This window comes from Protopterus annectens, chromosome 7.part0, assembly GCF_019279795.1.
Source record: "Protopterus annectens isolate FY-2018-M chromosome 7.part0, PAN1.0, whole genome shotgun sequence".
Lineage (NCBI taxonomy): Eukaryota > Metazoa > Chordata > Ceratodontiformes > Protopteridae > Protopterus > Protopterus annectens.
Genome location: NC_056739.1, coordinates 1,755,245,384 through 1,755,266,059, shown reverse-complemented (window position 1 = coordinate 1,755,266,059; position 20,676 = coordinate 1,755,245,384). Strand labels below are relative to the sequence as shown.

At 35.1% G+C, this 20,676-nt stretch overlaps 1 protein-coding gene across 3 annotated transcripts in view; it reads right to left on the bottom strand.

Annotated features, from left to right (window-relative positions):
* The window catches only part of LOC122807225 (alanyl aminopeptidase, membrane), a 1,192,582-nt gene that overhangs the window by 332,772 nt on the left and 839,134 nt on the right, over window positions 1–20,676 (bottom strand). For all 3 annotated transcript variants that reach the window (XM_044078301.1, XM_044078300.1, XM_044078302.1), the window contains one exon: window positions 13,585–13,698. In XM_044078301.1, coding sequence (XP_043934236.1) covers window positions 13,585–13,698 — 114 coding nt within the window. The remainder of the gene's footprint in view (window positions 1–13,584; window positions 13,699–20,676) is intronic.

The following is a 20,676-nucleotide window of genomic DNA, read 5'->3' as shown; positions in this document are numbered from 1 at the left end:
TAAAAGTTACTACATTTAATAGGGAGTGAGGACTGATGTTAACCAGGAATAATTTTGTTTTTTCTATTGTAATGCATCCTGGAATTCAAATTCCCTTTGCATGTAATCATTGGCTAATGTAAGTTAGTCAATTAATGTGACTGACAGAGAAAATTTCCATTTTAGAGTGAATGTAAACATGAAGCCGAACTCCTCATTAGCAAGTAATTACAAAGTCTGTGTATTGAATACTGCACTGTCCTATCTGACTAGTGTTCTCTCTACTAACCCACGCATCACAATAGCATAGGAATGCCTATACTTGTTGCAAGCATATACACACAAACACACACACAGGCACACACACACACACACACACACACACACTCATTCTGCATGGCCACATTCATGCCCATCCAGACGCGCATACACACCCATATCTGCCTACCCACATACACACACACACACACACACACACACACACACAAATTTACCTGGCTATGTGATGAGCTGCTACCAATCAAACAGGGATTGATAGGAGTATGCTATCAAAAAAGAGTGCACACTTTTTACTCCCCGAGAAAAAAAATAGCTCAGCAGAGATTTTCTTTAAATTGCTCTTCCAAGTTAGTCCAGAATGCAGCCATTCTTAGGGGAGAGCACATGGCTAATTAGCGTTAGCCACTCCCCTGGACTGCTGCATTAGCATGTGGCTTCCCTAGTAAGACCCCTGTCCATGATACAGGCACCCCCAGGGCAATAAAAAAAAGAAGCAGGCAGGCAGTCAGTGAACTGGAAAGGCTTGCTTTCAAAGTTAAGGCTTTCCCATTGTAGACAGTCTTTCTGAATACTGCCCATAGAGATGTTTCCTGTTAGAAGCTAGATTAGTTGTTGTTGTTGTATCTTTCAGCTTTTCCCGGTTAGGGGTTGCCACAGCGGAACTCCGGTCCGCTAATGATTGGCAGTTGATTTTTACATGCTGAGTTGCCGGCCCTAATGCACAACCTTCAACGAAAGTACGCCCATTCACACATGTCTCCACAAAAGACACTCTAGCTGAGAATCGAACGGGACAACATCTTGCTGTGAGGCGACAACACTAGATTAGTGAATCTAAACATTTTATTTTTAGCAGTCATTAATAAAAATATGTTTTGTGGGGGGGTAGTAAAGCTATAATTGACCGTGTCCATATAAATAATATTTAGAAAATAGACAGCAGGACATCAGTAATCATTTTAAGATAAATAACTTTGAAAAAAATATATTAGTACAGACTTACAGAAGTTTAATAACATCTAAATTTAAATATGTATTTCCATTTTAGAAACTAAAGTAATGTACAGTAGCAGGACAGAATGATAGCAAAGCAAATTTATGAATATATAGTGTGAAATGGTGTGATAATTGTGAGGAGAGATGAGCTCTCTTAAAAACTCTTCAGACTTTTTTATGTGTGTTAACACCCTAGTGGTCACTTGTGTTAACATATAATTGCTTTCGCCATCATAGCATAGATTCATAGCTGGGTTAAAGTTTTGGTTGAGATCCAGATTATTGTAAATGGAAGGGCAGCATACCTGATTTAAATATTTTGGTGGTATGGTATTCAGAAGCAATTCCTATTTCAGCCCATTACATCCTTATGTGACAGATGGGTAGAGTTTAAGGAAGAATTTTGGAGATAAAAGTAGGGTTTTGATAAGCAGGCCTAAGATAATTCATAGCTTTTTAACAGATGATTCTTAAGTGAACTGCAGTGAAAGGCAGTAAGTGGAGCTTTTAAGTCTGAATTGATAGATTTAGATTATTTATAAGTCAACATGGATAAAATAATGTAAAACAAAGTTTTGAGGTTGTAGCCTTATTTGAAATATGACAAACTGTATAGGAGAGAGGAGATTTGTCCTGTTTTTTTATTTTGTTTACTTATTTTATTTATTTATTTCAGTTTGATGACTGGGGTAGTCTACTGGGCCTAGTAGAGCCCATTTTCAGTTGAGGCCCGGGGAGAAAAGCTGCACAGAAATTGACAGTTTTACAGAAACAATTAAATCTTTGGTATCATACAAACAATATGTAAATGAAGAAAAACATGTAAATTATACAGTCTAGGAAATTCTTTACAAGTATATACACAATATAAAATTATTTACAAAGAAATCTTGCAGTTGTACTGTCATTGGCATATTTTACAAAATTAGAATTTTGAAAAAGAGGGTAAAGGTTGAGTCTTAGTGGAGTATGGAATAGATTCAAAGAGGGGTTTCTGAGTGGAAGTGAGTGAAAGAAATAAAAGATGCAGGAATAGCTGAGCACTGTAGTAAAAAGGCAGAGGTTGGGTGATGGTATTTGAGAGAGTTATATAGGAAAGGAACAAAAGCATTCCCACTGTGAATAGGTAAGAGTGGAAAAGTGATTTGAACCTGGAGTGTCTTTGAATATTTCGAAGGGTGGAAGGACATTTTTGGCTTGAAAGAATAGTTTACATGATGAGTCTTGTCTGATGAAAGTAAAAAACCAAGGGGCAAGGTAACTGCAATTTTTTTCACAATTTTAACTTGGCTTCCCATGAAACATATGCATTTTTTAATAATATTTACATTTCGGACTAAATTCTCTAACGCTACCTATTTAACTGAATCTAACGAAAGATGGCATCAGTTTATAACTGTTGCAGTATATGGTAATGAAAGCCACAGTAAGTCATTTTTTTCTGATTTAATATAAGTCCTGTTTTATCAATTTTGCTAAGTGTAAGAGTTCTTGATTACATGAACCCCAAATTCAGAATGGTCAAATATATTTTCAAAACATGTTCAGTGACAGAAAATAAAACAATTGGTATGGAAGAGGTGAAAATGCTCCTGTACACTTTTATAAGGCAGTGAAATAACCACACATTTTTTCTCCATACATGAGTTTCCTTGAAAAGCTAAAACAAGCTAGCAGTTTAAAGTTCTAGGCATACTCAGGAGAGGAGCTGAATTCTGGGATTCCATGTAATATTGACTGACAGAACAGCATGTTGATAAAACATAAAATAAATATGCATTAACACTGTTATTAGTGACCATTTTTGTAAAGGTCAATCCTTTGTCATGTTTTAAGCATTTTATATTACTCGCTTTTAAAGGCTTTTTGAATTAAATTTTGCTTTGAAATATATTGCCTGGAGAACAAAAAATCACTAATTAATTAATGAATTCATTTTCAGCAAAATAGTTACATGTAATTAGGTTTTCTTTGTAATCTGTTAAAGATAGAGCACCTGAATAAATGTTTAATATGTATGTATGCATTGCATTACTTGTGATATTTATAGTAGCATTGAATATGTATTGCATACAGTTTAGTCAGATGGAATCTACATATCTGTATAGCAATATTTAAATTGGGCTTCCAATTAATAAGGGATGGCTTGGTGTAGGTCATGAACTGTACTTGGTATCATGAAGCAAAATGCAATGGGGTTTCACATTTGCATTGTATCTGACAAAGGGAATAGACTTTTTGGATAATTAGTAGCATTTTTCCTTGACTGTGAATTATAAATTGCTAGTGAAAGTGGTGGCAAGACAGCGTTCTGACTCACATAGGATCATAGCAGTTTACTAGGCTATCAGGCCGGAGGTCATTCCAAGCCTAGCCATTTCATCCCACTGTAATACCATAGATAGTCAATACCCAGGATTGCATTTATAATAACTGCCATGTCCAGGAGGGTTGTGGGCACTGTTCCCAGTAAGAATTTATGGTGCCCCTTCCACTCATCCAGGTTCCTGTTGAACAGTGTCATAGAGGTGCTCTGTTTCACATGAGCTGGTAGCCTATTCCAAAGACGTGATAGTCTACTGGGAGACAAATTTGTCCCTCCAACATGTCCTATTTAAGTCACTGGCCATATTTAGGTCCCTGAAATGGGTAACTCTAGTCCCATCTGATTTATGGATGTGTAGCAAGTTCATTAGGTTTGGGTCTGAGATTGATCTGAAAGCCAGGCATAAGTCTCCCCTAAGAAGTCTATATGACATGGAGTATAGTGGCAGGGACTTTAGTCAGTCCATGTAAGGCACATGCTGGAGGCCCTTGATCTTCTTTGTTAGAAACCTCTGAGGTCTCTTCAATTGCTTCAGGTGCTTTGTACGGTACATGCCAAACTCAATTATGGGCCTGATTAGTACCGAGTATAGATGGATTATAACCTCCTTTGCTCTCGAGGCAATGCATTTATTAATCAAGTGTACTATGTAGTACACCTTCTTAATACAGTAGACACATGGTGGTCAAAGTTAAGATTGCAGTCAACTTGTGATCCCAGTCAGATCCCAGTTAGATCCTTAGCTCAGATCTTTAGCTCAGAATAATTTTGTGGAATATCAGATCAAAACAGTTATTAATTACTGAATATGATGAGACATGCTTTTTAATATGATACTAAATGTTTTCTAAAACCAGATTTATTTCTCAGTTGTCTGCATTGTGTTATGAGACAATGGACAGTTTTCTGAGTGAAAAGACCTCAGTGCTATGGTTGATAAAACTTCAGTTTAACTCACGATGATAATTATATTTTTAGGTCTGTTTCTGACATTTATGTTGCGAAAGCGCAACTTAATTGCTGGCTGCCTGAGTCTCTTCTAATGAGACTCGGTTTGAAATAAGGTTGCCCAGCCAGACATATGATTTCTTATGCTGCAGTAACCAATGTTTCTCAGTATGAGGTCCCAAAACTTGAGACTCCATCCTTACAACAATTAGAGATTTAAACTCCATTGCAAAGTATAGACCTAAGTTTAAAACAGACCTGCAAAACATAACAACATATAAATGCTTCAGACAATAGGTAATAATGTAACTTCCCAGTACATTGCCCCTTTCATCACATTTATGGCACAGATCCCACCTAAATGGTTAACCTTAATTTATCTTCTCAATACCAGTTGTCTGAACAAAATAAGTAATACCTTATAAATAGCTGTAAGCAAATATCTTTCTCCCTTACATAAATATCCTTAGCTATCTTCCTTGCTAGTAAATTCCTTTTCTTCCCTCCTTACCTCATTTTCTTTACTAGCTATGAGTACAAGTCCTTACACTTCTCCATCTGCAAGGACATTCCTTGTTAAAACTTCATAGGTTCATAGGTTGGTACTAGGCTATCGGCCCTAGGGCCTGTACACGCCTAGCTATAACAATTCCCTGGCTATTTTTTTCCACAATATTTAATTCCCTGGACCCCTGTCTAGCAGGCGTCTGATGTGATCCCCGAAGTGAATTTCCTATCTCCAATCCAATCGTCAAGGTTCCTTTAAAGAGGGCCAAAGAGGCGCTCTGCTTGACCATGTATGGGCAGTCTATTCCAGAGTCTGGGGAGTCTCTTGGTCAGGAACCTATCCCTCCAGCATGTTTTGTTCATTGTTATGACAAAGTTTAGATCCCTGGAGCATATGGCTCTGAGGGATTGGGATTTCTTTAAGTGTAGCATGTCCAACAACTCTGGGTTTGACATGGCCTTCTATGTTAAGCAGAGATTGCTTCTGAGTAGAAAATATGTGACGGAGTATAGCTGGAGTTTTTTAGATGGTCAGCACAGGTCATCTGCTTTAGGCCTGTGATTCCTCCTCAGCAATATGCAGCAATTTCTTAAAAAATAATACCAATACTATTCCTAAGCTTGTTTTTGCAAATGGTATTTACATAGTATTCTTTGCCATCAACAGTAACATATATGAAAGAATAGCTTAGAGTTATATACAGTGAATTATACAATGACCCCCCCCCCATTAATATTCCAAAATGTGCATGCTGATTGGTCAACATGCACGTTGTAAATCAGACTTATAGTAATGGAAAAAGGTCAGGTCACCCAGACTTTAGTATTAGACTCCATTAGTATGTCTTTTTTTTTTTGGACAGCAACGGAGAATGGAAGAGCTCGTTTAACATAGCGATCCGTTGCTTTTTTTAAAGCTGTCTCGCTTTGTTAAACTTTTAACATAGCAAGACACATTTTTAAAAGCAACGGAAATCTTCCTTTCTCCGTTGCTTCCACACACAGTTCTGATGTACTGCGTAACCATACGCATTCGCAGTACATCAGAATTGCTGCAGAATACTGGACAGCTGCGGAAGGGCAGCAAGGAAGCATTATACAGTGCCATTATTTAAGAAAAGTGAGTATTTTTTTCTTAAATAATATCATTGTAAAATAGCAATAACCCACTTCTGGGTGTGGGTAATGCTGGATTTACCCACGGTTGTCTATGTTTGGCCACTCGGGCTTCGCACTCGTGACCAAACCACACCAACCGTGGGTAAATCCAGCATTACCCACACCCAGGCTTGGGTTATTACTTAAATATTTTACTGACGCATCTATTTTAACTATTTATTACAGTGATCTGCATTATGTAACCAAAATCATATTCTGTTTACAAATACTGTCATGGCTTACAAGTATGTGCCCCTTTGTTCCTTTATCTTTGGTTTCCATTGTTTTCATAATTTGTTTTTCTTGACTGAGCATGGAATAGGTACACATGGATCAGTGTTAACAAAAATAATTTTTATAGACTAGTTCATTGTGAACCCTTTATAATGTCAAGCTGTTCCACATGGACAAAGGTAAGTACAATATATATGGATGCTGCAGATTCACCAGTCGCCCATCAAGTTTTTGGGAAGTGGGTAAAAACTGGAGTACACAGAGAAAATCCATGTAGACATGGGAACAGCATACAAGAATGGAAATATCACATACACACACACACACACACACACACACACACACACACACACACACACACACACACACACACACACACACACGCACACACACACAGTGACCAGGATTAAATCCAAGACCACAGAGTCTTCAGGAAGAACTCTTAGCCATTGAGTCACCATGCACCAAGCTGATGTCATCTATTCCTGTTACATTTGGTCAATACTTGTGATACAGTGTTTAACAGATAGCTAAGTAATGTGCATGGCATAATTTGTAGTACATGAGACAATCTTCTATAACTGTGATATGTGTCTTTCTAAGGGGAAAGCTTTATACAAAAGCTAGGGAGGGCTTAGAATGTCATATATGATGTTTTTACTTCAAAGGAAAGTGAGGCAGCAGTGACTTAAATGAATTTTCTAAGAAGAAATCCTTTCAGAGATTAGATTATGTATTGGTTTCCTTTGTTATACACAGGTTACAGATCTCCTGTGGCCAGAGTTACTTTGAGCCCTTATATGGTTATTGTGTCACGGTATGCTACACATCAAGGGAAAGACAAAATATAAAGAAACATTATAAAAAGAGGCTATTTGCCTTTTCTCAGTGTCACACTCAGGAGGAAATGTTAGACTACATCATGATTCAGCATAGTCATTTTGATGGGATATGGTAGGCCTTGATGGCCTTGTGATGATCCAATAGAATGCAAATTTCAGACAGCACAGATCTGTTATACTGTACTCAAAGAGTAGATGAGATGTTTTTTCAGATGTACATGAACATTTTATTACTTATTATGTTATGGTTAAGATGGCAATTTCATTGTATGAATACATAATCGCCATCTTCAGTTATCTGATATTTTGTCTTTCTTCACTTATCTGGTCTCTCTCTCCACTATTTGTTTTCACCTTATTTCCAGTATAATTTTTATTACAGAATAATTTTCATTTTGTTTAAGCTGAATATTTTTTTTTAATTCAAGAGTTAATTATTTATTTGCACTGTAATATAGTTATTGTTTAACTCAATATCAAACTAACCTATGGCTACGAAAGAGAACTTGTGGCTAGCACACCTAACTACAAAACAAATAAAGAATGAAAGATAAAAACAAAGAGTTCCAGCTTAAATAGTTTGACAGTGGCATGATATCAGATCCAAAGACAGAGGATATGCATATCAGTAGTTAACAAAATAGGTTTTGTCTCTGGCTGTGCAAATGCAAACAGAAGTCGCCAAAGAGAATTCCAGGAACCATGCCAGTAATAAAAAAGTATTTCAACCATTTTATTAAGTGCTTTTCATCCCACACAGTTGTGGGACTTCTTCGGATAAAATCAGAATGAAATATACAACATTTATATTAAGAACAAAGGTAGATCATGTGCTCACAACAACCAATAAAAAAACTTTTAATTTCCACTGAATTTAACCCCATAATACCCAAGAAAAATTCCAAATGTTTTCCTATAGCATTCTATTAAAACAAAACATCCACTGACTGTGCACTACTAAATGCATGCCTACTTACTAGTTTATATCAGTTCATGAAAATAGAAAATAAAAAATACATGAAAAATGTAAAAATGCTGTAAAAAATGCATAGTAGATGTGTTCCCTATCTCATCAAGCTTTTTAATTTTAAAATACAAAATATGGAATAAACTTCATTTGGGAATAAACCCCAAAAGGGGTTACCCAGACACATTGGTTTGTAAGCTGACTGCGGAGGTCCAATACAAAAGAACTATAGGTGTATACAAGCCTATTTTAGGATACAAGGACAGGGCGGATCATATTACCAATGTTGTTAATGGTGAAGTAAGAGATCACAGAACATAGAGTTCACATAGTTTAATCACCCAGTATGGTATCCATGCCTTTGAAATTTACTCCATTATTAATATAAACTGAGAGCTAATAAGGAATGACACAACAGTTAGACAGAAACTTCAAGAGTCAGCTCAAGTGATTTTCAAACAAGGCCAGAATTTAAAAATCATATTGGAGTGAAATAATCCGATTTCTTTTAACAGGAAAGAATGTTTAAATGTAACATGTGCCATTACTGCAAACATATGATTAGAGAGCAGAAATATTGTACTCATTCCAAACTCAATTGCCAATCCAAGCTTGTGGTATATGTAGCACAATGCCAGCAATGCTCTGCATTCTATATTGGGAAAATCGATAGAAGACTTAGGGAGCATGTCAATGAACATTTACATCAAATCAGTAGGTTCAAGGAGGAAAATGCCTTGGCTAGACACATTAGAGAATTTACAAACCATAAATTCAAGTTCAGAGCAATAGACTATGTATTATCGGATGGGAGAGGGGGCCAAGATTCACTCCTTTTGGAGAGACTGGAGCTCCTTTGGCAACTTCATACAAGTGCTTGTCATTATCCAGGTTTAAATTAAGTTTATTCCATATTTTGTATTTTAAAATTAAAAAGCTTGATGAGATAGGGACCACATCCACTATGCATTTTTGACAGCATTTTTTACAACTTTTACATTTTTCATGTATTTTTTATTTTCTATTTTCATGGACTGGTGTAATGATGAATGTTGTTAGTGCATATGCTCCACAAATTGGGTGTGCGATGGATGAGAAAGAAAAATTTTGGAGTGAGTTGGACAAAGTGGTGATGACTGTACCCAAGGGTGAGAGACTGGTGATTGGAGCAGATTTCAATGGGCATGTTGGTGAAGGGAATAGAGGTGATGAGGAAGTGATGGGTAGGTATGGTGTTAAACAAAGGAATGCAGAAGGTCTGAAGGTAGTGGATTTTGCGAAAAGGATGGACATGGCTGTGATGAATACATATTTTAACAAGAGGGAGGAGCATACAGTGACATACAAGAGTGGAGGAAGATGCACACGGGTGGATTATATCTTATGTAGAAGGGCCAGTCTGAAGGAGATTGGAGACTGTAAAGTGGTGGCAGGGGAAAGTGTAGTTAGGCAGCATAGGATGGTGGTTTGCAGGATGACATTGGTGATCAAGAAGAGGAGGATGAGTGTGAGGGCAGCATCAAAAATCAAATGGTGGAAATTGAAAAAGGGTAATTGTGAGGTGATATTCAGGGAAGAGTTAAGACAGGCACTGGGTGACAGTGAAGAGTTACTGAATAGCTGGGTAACTACAGAAGAGCTAGTAAGGGAGATGGCTAGAAAGGTGCTTGGTGTGACATCTGGAAAGAGGAAGGAGGACAAGGAGACCTGGTGGTGGAATGAAGAAGTACAGGAGAGTATACAGAGAAATAGGTTGACGAAGAAGAAGTGGGATTGTCAGAGAGATGAAGAAAGTAGACAAGAGTATAAGGAGATGAGGGGCATGGCAAAGAGAGAGGTGGCGAAGGCTAAGGATAAGGCATTTGAAGAGTTGTATAAAAGGTTGGACACTAAGGAGGGAGAAAAGAACCTGTACCGATTGGCTAGACAGAGGGACCGAGCTAGTAAAGATGTGCAGCAGGTAAGGGTGATAAAGGATAATGAGGAAAACTTACTCATAAGTGAGGAGAGTGTGTTGAACAGATGGAAAGAGTACTTTGAAAGGTTGATGAATGAAGATAATGAGAGGGAGAGAAGGTTGGATGTTGTGCAGATAGTGAATCATGAAGTGCAGTGGATTAGCAAGGAGGAAGTAAGGATAGCTATGAAGAGGATGAAGAACAGAAAGGCTGTTGGTCCAGATGACATACCTGTGGAAGCATGGAGGTGTTTAGGTGAAATGGCAGTGGAGTTTTTAACTAGATTCTTTAATGAAATCTTGGAAAGCAAGAGGGTGCCTGAGGAATGGAGAAAAAGTGTTTTGCTACCGATTTTTAAGAATAAGGGCGATGTGCAGAGCTGTAGTAACTACAGATGGGTTAAACTTATCAGTCACAGCATGACGTTATGGGAAAGAGTAGTGGAAGCTAGGTTAAGAAGGAAGGTGATGATTAGTGATCAGCAGTATGGTTTCATGTCAGGGAAGAGCACTACAGATGCGATGTTTGCTCTGAGAGTGTTGATGGAGAAGTACTGAGAAGGTCAGAAGGAGTTGCATTGTGTCTTTGTGGATTTAGAGAAAGCATATGACAGGGTACTTAGAAAGGAGTTGTGGTATTGTACGAGGAAACTGGGAGAGTCAAAGAAGTATGTAAGAGTGGTACAGGATATGTACGAGGGTAGTGTGACAGCGGTGAGGTCTGTGGTGGAAGTGAAGCATGCGTTTAAGGTGGAGGTGGGATTACATCAAGAATCAGCTCTGAGCCCTTTCTTACTTGCAATGGTGATGGACAGGTTGACAGATGAGATCAGACAGGGGGCCCCGTGGACTATGATGTTTGCAAATGACATTGTGATCTGTAGTGAGAGTAGGGAACATGTGGAGGAGACCCTAGAGAGGTGGAGATTTGCTCTAGAGAGAAGAGGAATAAAGGTCAGCAGGACTAAGACAGAATATATGTGTGTGAATGAGAGGGAGGATAGTGGAATGGTGAGGATGCAGGGAGTAGAGGTGGCGAAGGTGGATGAGTTTAAGTACTTGCGATCAACAGTTCAGAGTAATGGTGAGTGTGGAAGAGAGGTGAAGAAGAGATTACAGGCAGGATGGAGTAGTTGGAGAAGAGTGTCAGGAGTGATTTGTGACAGACGAGTACCAGTAAGAGTGAAAGTGAAGGTCTACAAGAGGCTAGTGACACCAGCTATGTTATATGGGTTGGAGACAGTGGCATTGACAAAAAGGCAGGAGTCAGAGCTTGACATGGTAGAGTTGAAGATGTTAAGATTTGCACTGGGTGTGACAAGGTTGTACAGGATTAGGAATAAGTATATTAGTGGGTAAGCCCAGGTTGGAAGGTTTGGAGACAAATCCAGAGAGGCAAGATTACATTGGTTTGGACATGTGCTGAGGAGGGATGTAGAGTATATTGGGAAAAGATGCTAAGGATGAAGCTGCCAGGTAACAAAAGAGGAAGGCCTAAGATAAGGTTTATGGATGTAGTGAGAGAGGACATGCAGGTGGTTGGTGTGACAGAACAAGATGCAGAGGACAGGAAGAAATGGAAACAGTTGACCTGCTGTGGTGACCCCTAATGGGAGCAGCCGAAAGAAGAAGAAGAAGATGGACTGATACAAACTAGTAAGTAGGTGTGCATTTAGTAGTGCATAGTCAGCGGATGTTTTGCTTTAATAAAATGCTATAGGAAAACATTTGGAATTTTCCTTGGGTATTATGGGGTTAAATTCAGTGGAAATGAACATTTTTTTATTGGTTGTTGTGAGCACATGATCTACCATTTTATTTAATATAAATGTTGTTTATTTCATTTTGATTTTATCTGAATAAGTCCCACAATTGTGTGGGACGAAAAGCACTTAATAAAACAGCTGTAAATACTTTTTTACTACTGGCGTGGTTCCTGGAGTTTTCTTTGGCGGCTTCTACTTGCATTTGTGGCTTGTTGCTATTTTTACTAGTTGGTGTGAGAGTCTCTGGCTGTGCAGCCGTTCTGAAGATGAACACAGACAGCGCTTGCAAAATAAAAAAAATGGAAAAAAAAGAGAAAGAGAGAGAAGTTAAGGAGTAACAGAATCAAAAGTAGGGTGTGACGGCAGCAGAGTCATCAGTGTTTCATAATACCTAACTTCCCCTCCCTTATTAAATTTGTTCTCATGTATAATACATGCAGAACTACAAGTGTGTGTGTGTGTGTGTGTGTGTGTGTGTGTGTGTGTGTGTATGTGTGCGCACGCATGGGTGTGTCTGTGCTATCTGTCTGTGGTGATAGAGGTGCTCAGTTATTTGAAAAGTTATCCTATTTGGTATATTACTTGTTTCATTAATAAGGAGGGAGGCTAGTTCCTCCTGTAACACCCCTCCTATTTTTGAGTTACAAAAGCTGATGGGGAAGGTGGGTCATGAACTGCCCTTTACTGATGGTATGCACAGTAAAGTATATAACAATTCTGCGTTTTTGGTTTTCTCTCACAGAGGCATAGAAGGATAAAGAAATGACTATGGTCCAGGTAAGCCAAGCTTGATTTTCATGTTGGCTGCTTAATGGCAATGTAGTGAAACAGTGGGTGTCCATTGTTGGGGAGTGCACCTGAGCACACCTCCATAGCTGATCATTGGAGGAGGCCAGGAATGCAAAGGGAGTGCCTCTTACAAGGGGAGCAAGGTATTGTCTGCATCACACATGATGGCATGGATGATACCCTGAAGGCACATTGAATATCTTTCCATAGGGGATGCAACTGCATGCAAGGGTGGGCATAGGCCTATCTAGAAAAATGCTTCCTTACTTGCATTGTGCTGCCACAAGAAAACTCTTTTTACTCACATAGGTCAGTCTGGATGCAGCAGGAGAGGTTATGGCAGCAGCCAATGGTCAGTTCTAAGGAGGGGAAAAATTCTTTGTTTTCCAAATGCTACTGGCATTACAATAAAGTTATATAGTGGTTTGAGATCAAAATTTCTCTCTCCAGTGTTACACATTGCAGTATATGTTACTATAAAAGTACTGAAAAACTAAAAAAATGAGAAATGGTAAGCAGTGTCACAACCAATTAATTATTTAAATGTGTAATGAAATAACACTCAGATTTTTGTGTTATGGTGCAGGCAGCTAGAAACTGCAATGTTTTATTATACTGACCACCCTTAACTTTTACATGTCTTTTCCCCACAGGAAAACAGGTGAATTTCAATGCGTTGCCACAAAGGAAATCTTCCTGTAACCTTCTTAAGTTGCATTGCAGTGAAACAAGAGGCAGGTATAGTAAAGCACTGCCACACAAACACTATGAACAGTACAAACAAAACTCTGTACAAGTAGAATGGAATGTGAATAAAAACATGATCAGATACTTACAATATTCCATGTGGGCTCAGCTTCATGAGCTCCGAGGTACTCAACATAAGAGGCAAATCCTTCATTGAGCCAAAGATCATTCCACCACCTAATAGTCACCAGGTTACCAAACCACTGAAAACAAAATAACATGTACAAAAGGTTGATAAATGGCTCACAAATGTTCAAACTCATAGTGGAATATTACTATGATAATGATATATGATTAATATATTAATATACTATTATTATATTTTTTAGTATTAAAATACTGGAATATTTGACTAATTACCAGTGGAACAGTACAGGATAATGAGAGGCCATGAAAAAATTATTAAGACCTCAATAATATAAAATTTCATTGAATATCTGTAGAGTGTATAGCCAATACTGAAGAAAGTCTCTTTAGTAGAAGCACATTTTATTTATCGCAATGAAAACACAACATGGAGTTCACTTAAAGTGTAAACAAAGCCAGTGTATTCTTCCCTTATAATAATTGCTTACTTTCATTTTAGTTAAAGGTATCTCAAAGAAACACATGAGTTCATAACAGCCAGCATATTACTCCAGTTTAGGACATGCTGTCTTGTAAGCATACTTCTCAAACTGTTCACTCAAGAATTCTGGCTAAGGGGGTGTGGCCAAGGATGAACACAGGATAGCAGCAGATTTCTTCAGCTCCACCAATTTCATTACACTGACAGGAATTAATTACTTAAAAAAATAATTTTTAAAGTAATTTTCTTTCTAAATATGTTTGTTTTATATAGTTCTTGAACTATATCTAAAAAAGAAAGGAAATTTTAACAATATTCCTGTCAGAAATCACATTGGAAATTTTCCTGTCAGTTTATCAGTCTGAAATGAGTTCCAGTAAGACAAATTTTCAAGACTCCAGCATCAAGAAAGAATTTCAGTCTCTGATAACTATAATCCAGCAACTTACTGCTAAGATGGATAAAATGGATACTAAAATTGATACCTTCATAGAAAAAACTACAAAACAAATAGACTTGTTACATATAGACCTGCAACAACAGAAGATCCAGATGACAGGCATAGAAGAGGCTGTGAATGACATGGAAAATAGAATCCAAGAAGAGGAAATCAACATTGAGTTTCTGCTGAAACAAAATACACATTTACAAACAAAGCTGGATGACTTGGAAAATAGATCTAGGCGCAATAACATTAGGATTTTTGGACTGCCAGAAAATATTGAAGGTAACAATATTACTTCTTTTTTAACAACATGGCTCCCTAAAACTTTAGACTTACCAGAAGCATTCTCTTTTGGTATCGAAAGAGCACATAGATCTATAGCTAATACTAACTCTAACAAAAACTATCCTAGATCAGTTATAGTTAGATTTCTATCATCTTTTGATAAAGAGATGGTTCTTAAATCTGCTTGGGCTAAAGCTCCTGTTAAGTTTAATGAGACAACTGTGCGTTTTGACAATGACTATACTTCCTTGGTAATAGCTAAAAGAAAAGTTTTTCTGCCACTAATAAGGTAGCTTAAAAAAGCACAGTTTAAAACATACCTTCTGTTTCCTGCCAAGCTAAAAATCTTCCTTCCTGATGGTCCTAAAATTTTTGATGACTTAGACTCTGCTTTACTGTTTATCAAAGAGAATAGGATTTTGGATAAAATAGAGGAAATGGAATGGGCTAGTCCTTCATTAAAGAGACTGGCAACTGAAACTTCGTGGAAGACTTCAGAGAAGAAGAAGAGACTAAAGAACAAATGATTTGTTCTATGTTTTTTTTTTCTTTTTTTCTCTCATCATTTTACTTCATTATTAATCTTTTTAAATATAGTTCCTGCATTTCCAGAAAGCCACAAATGTTCTGAAAAAGATTTAATCAAAGTTATTCTCTGTGTGCAAAGAAATGTTTTGTTTCATAACCAGTCAAAATATCTGAGGCACTAACAACAAGCTATTATTCAATTTGTTTCTCTTTCTGAAAAAGAGAAGTAAGGTCAGTAATTTGATACATTTGTTTTCTTCTTTTTTCTCCTTTTCTTCTTTTCTTTGTTTAAACAATGACATTCTATTTAGATTATGTAGTGAGTAAAGGGTGGGGGAGGGCAGGGACAGAAGAGTAATGAAAATATGATAAATGGAATAATAACATATTTATTCCTTGTTAAAAGTTTATATGTTCTTCAAATGCTATTCCTAATTATACTTTCTTGATTATACTGCTTATGCTTGTTTGTAAATAATCTGTCATGCTTTAACTAATAATAATTAGAACTAAATAATAGTAAATAATATGTTTTATTTTTAACTCTATTAATATAAACAGTAAGTAATATTCCATTGTATATACTTCTTATAGCTTTCTCTTACATTTTTTTTTATTTCTGCTTTACACTCTTTTATTTCCTACTCTCTTTTCTTTTCTTTATTCTTTCTCTTTATTTTTTTTCTCATATTAATATATAGAAATGCTTTTGATCATATAGACACAGTAAATAATAAGATTTGCATAAAAATTGAGTTGGGACAAAAATATTGAGTTTTATTACTTATTAATAACTTTGGGCTTAATTTCACTTACATAGTGTCTGTAATAACCTGTAAAATACATTGCGAAGGTTTTGTCATGTTTAGATGCATTTACACTGCTAAATGAATGTTTGTCACTAGTTTTTAACAAGTTTCCCGCCAAAATGTTAAGGGGACAATCTGGGATGTGGGCTACCTCATGAACAGTGTCCATGAGCTGTTTCAAAAGCTTCAACTCTCAGAATTCTCACAGAGAAGCTGAAAGCAGTCAATCTGACCTTTGACCCAGATATCACACTGACACATCACAGATTCAGGAAGAACACTCTACCAGGAAGTAGAACTGATGCAAATGCGACTATGTGAAGGAAAATGAACTCTTTGACATTTAAATGCGAGTTATTTTATATAATTACTTAAATATCTATGTTATAATTCATAAAATATGTCAGTTATAATGATTTTAAATGATGCAGTTTCTTGTAGTAAGTAAATGTCTTATTTTAGAAGGCATAGAAAATGAAACATTTATTCAACTGTTTTTGAAAATCTACTTGACTGCTGCATACTAATCTGTGTTGGAAACTTATGTTTCAAACATATACATTACTATAACTCATTTAATTCATCTGATTGACAACCATAAATAACTTTATAACTCTATACTGGAAGAAATTGTCATGTGATATATTTTAAAGCAGTAGTATAGACATACAAAATACAGATGTTTTTTTTTTACAATAATGCAAGTGTTTCTGAGAATTTGCATAACTATGCAGTATGATTTATAACAATTTCTATAAATATAGTATTTTATTCTACTGACAATAATGAGTATGAGTAAAATGCTCATATACAAGCAATTCAAGGTTTTTTTTTTTGGAAGCTGTTGACTGCATTTACATGACAGAAAATAGATGCATCTTAATATATGTAATGTCTGAACCATATTAGCCAAAGTTTTTGATTTAAATGAATGTTAGAACTTATTTTTACATACTTTGAATAAATTAATATGTAAATATGCCTTCCTTTTTTTTTTCTCTCTCTTTCTTTCACTCTCTCTCTCCCTCTTTCACGTCTTTTATTTCTCTCTCTCCTCTTGGTTCCTAATATCAAGTTTATTTGAATGCTATTTGAATACAAGTGTATTATATTACATAGATGTATATAGTAGTATGAATAGTTTTTAAAAAAAAAGTTTATTTTAGTTTATATGATGCTGTTTTATCAAATGTGTAGTCTTGTCTTGCTAGATAATTGAATTGAAAACTGTTAATTTAAGTTAAATATAACCAGTATTAAATTGATAAGGTGGTAGCTGAGGTACTGCTGCTTAGGGTAGGGGGTTAACTTGAGTGGTAAATACTACTCTAAGTTGGAGTTTTTAACTCCAGGCTGGATGCAAGGTTTAATCCTTACATTATTTTCACTTGTTCATTGTTATATGTATATAGTTTTGACATCCACAATATATTTTGTACACTCATTGTCACTACAAACAAAATTGAATCCTATACAAAATCCCATAAGAGATTCAATAAATACAGCTATATTTAAAGGTACACCTAAAGGAGGAGATGTAACATTACTTATGTTGTTATTTGCTATTTTGATCATAAGATTCTTAAGTTTTAAAAATGCCAAATGACATCTTTAAAAGGAATTTCTTTAAACATTAATGGATTGAATAATCTGTGTAAAAGGACAAGCCTAATAAGATACATTAATTTACATAAGGCCAACTTAGTCTTCCTGCAAGAAACCCATCTCTTGAAAAAAGATATTGATAAACTAGCCACAAACAAATATGCAGTATTGGTTAGTTCGGAGCACACTCAGAAAAAAAGAGGAGTGGCTATTTTATGGAATAAAAGTATGCCCATTCCTAAAACCATTAAGTCTTATCAGGATGACAAAGGAATGTTTTGTATGGTTACAATACAAATTAATGGGAAGACTTACACTTTAATTAATGTATATTGGATACCTGGAATTGGTATTAATACAGTGAAACATCATCTTGATAAGATCATATCATTCTCTATAGGAGATATTATTTTAGCTGGTGACTTTAATTGTATACTACATGAAAGTGATACTACCACTATAGGAAAAAGAAGAATTACATCTAATGCAAAACATTTAAATGATTTTGCTAATTCTTATCATTTGAATGATATTAATAATCAGATAGATTCAAAATCATTACCATACACCTTTTTTTCTAACAGATACAAAACCTATTCAAAAATAGATAGGGTCTTTATTTCTAACCAGATGGTAACAGATTTAATCAATTCCAAAATCATTTCATGTCCTATATCTGATCATAATTCAATTGTTTTTGAATTCATGATAAAAATACTCATAATGTTCAGATCAAAAGGATACCAGCATACTTAACTCAACTAAAAGACTATAAAGAATATATACTTTCAGAAGTACAACATTTTCTAGACATAAATTATACTCCTGAAGTCCCCATTGTCTATGTTTGGGATGTCTTAAAATCATATCTATATGGACAAAGTATAAGATGGTATAATAATAAAAGGAAATCTTGGGATAAGGAATTGTTAGATATTCAAAGTAAATTAGACTCTTATAAACATAATAATAAAGAAAACATTATGGATAAGAAAGTCATTGAAGAAATAAACAAACTAAATGAAAAATACAAAGAAATTGTAACTCATAAAGTTAAAATAACTCTAGAGAAATACAAGTTTTTGTCTTACTCAATAAGCCCCAAATACTTACATAGACGTAAAAATAAAACAAAAAGGTTGAATAAACAAAACCATATCAAAGAAATCTTTTCTCTAAGGAAAAAGAAGAATGTTTCTAGTCTACCAGAAATACTAGATGAATTTAGAAATCACTTTCACAATATTAACAATAATAACATTAACATGGAACCTAAAGATAAAATAAAGGAGTTTATAACCACAAACATGAATAAAAGCAATAAACAACAGATTAAACTATTGGACAAAAGTATTTCATATACAGAGGTTATTACACAAATAAATAAGCTTAAATCAAACAAAGCACCGGGTAATGATGGTATTATACCAGAGATATATAAAATCCTTTCTAAAAGTACATATTCATTAATACATAAGGTTTTATTTTGGCCCAAGCTGAGTTAATAACCCCCATCTTGGCAATATACATTTATTTCGCCAATTTTAAAACCTAATAAAGATCCAACTAGATGTACTTCATATCGGCCCATCTCATTACTTAATGTTGATTATAAAATGTTTATGAGTATTTTTGCTGATAGATTGAAGACAATCATTCCGGCATTATAGATATAGATCAGACAGGCTTCATTGTAAATAGAAATACTTTTGATAATATAAGAAGAACTTTAACATTAATTGATTTTGCAAATAGGAAAAAGAAAGATTTAACACTTATTAGTCTTGATATAAGTTCAGCATTTGATTCAGTAAGTTGGGACTATCTGTTTACCTTACTGAAGTGCACAAACTTCTCAGATGCATTTGTAAATCTAATTGAGCATTTATACAAAGGAACGTTGGCTTATATTAAGGTAGGAACATATGTTTCACAAAAAATACCCATTCTTAAAGGTACAAAACAAGGATGTCCACTTTCTCCACTATTATTCACTTTAGTAATGGAGTCTTGGGCTAATTTGCTCAGAAACAGTACTGACATAGAGGGTTTTGAAATAGATGAAAATACAACATCCAAAATTCAACTTTTTGCAGATGATGTTCTAATTACATCAGCAGGATCTAATTCTTCTATGCAGTCTCTATTTGATAAAATGATTAATTTCAAAAGTATTTCTGGTTTAATATTCAATGAAGAAAAAACTAAAATACTACTTATATATACACGAAAAAATATTCTCATTAGTGATTTTACTAAATATGTACCCAATTCAGGTCAGATAACTTATTTAGGTATAATACTATCTAAAGATATTAAATCTATTATATATAATAATTATAATACCTGTTTTCTTAATATACAAAATCTTTTTAATACCTGGAATAATATGTTTTTTACTATGGAGGAGAGACTTACAATTATTTAAATGATAATATTCCCCAAGATTTTATACTTAATACAATCAATAATACTTCCACCTACAAAAATAATTATCAAGAAACTGAATACACTAATGTTAAATTTCCTATGGGCACCTAATAGACCTAGGATTGCATTAAAGAAACATACTAATAGCTGGTCTCAAGGGGGTATTTCTTTTCCAGACTTTAATTTATATACTATCTCTTCTATTGTAAAAGTTATTACTTTATTAATAGATCAGTCATATGTCGCAAAATGGAACGATTATTGGGAGCTAATTAGTATGCACTTCATGAAAATCTCCTTAGCACATAAAAATATGATTGTAAATAACTCCATGTTATGGTTACTAAAATAAATTTTTACTTCACCTATTACACCTAAACATATGGTTTGTTACCCATTAAATATTATTATTAGCTATCGTAACTTTATATTCATGCACCCTAAGTATAGAGAATGGAATTTTATTATATTTCCTATAATGTATACTCAGGGTATGCTTTTGTCATCTACT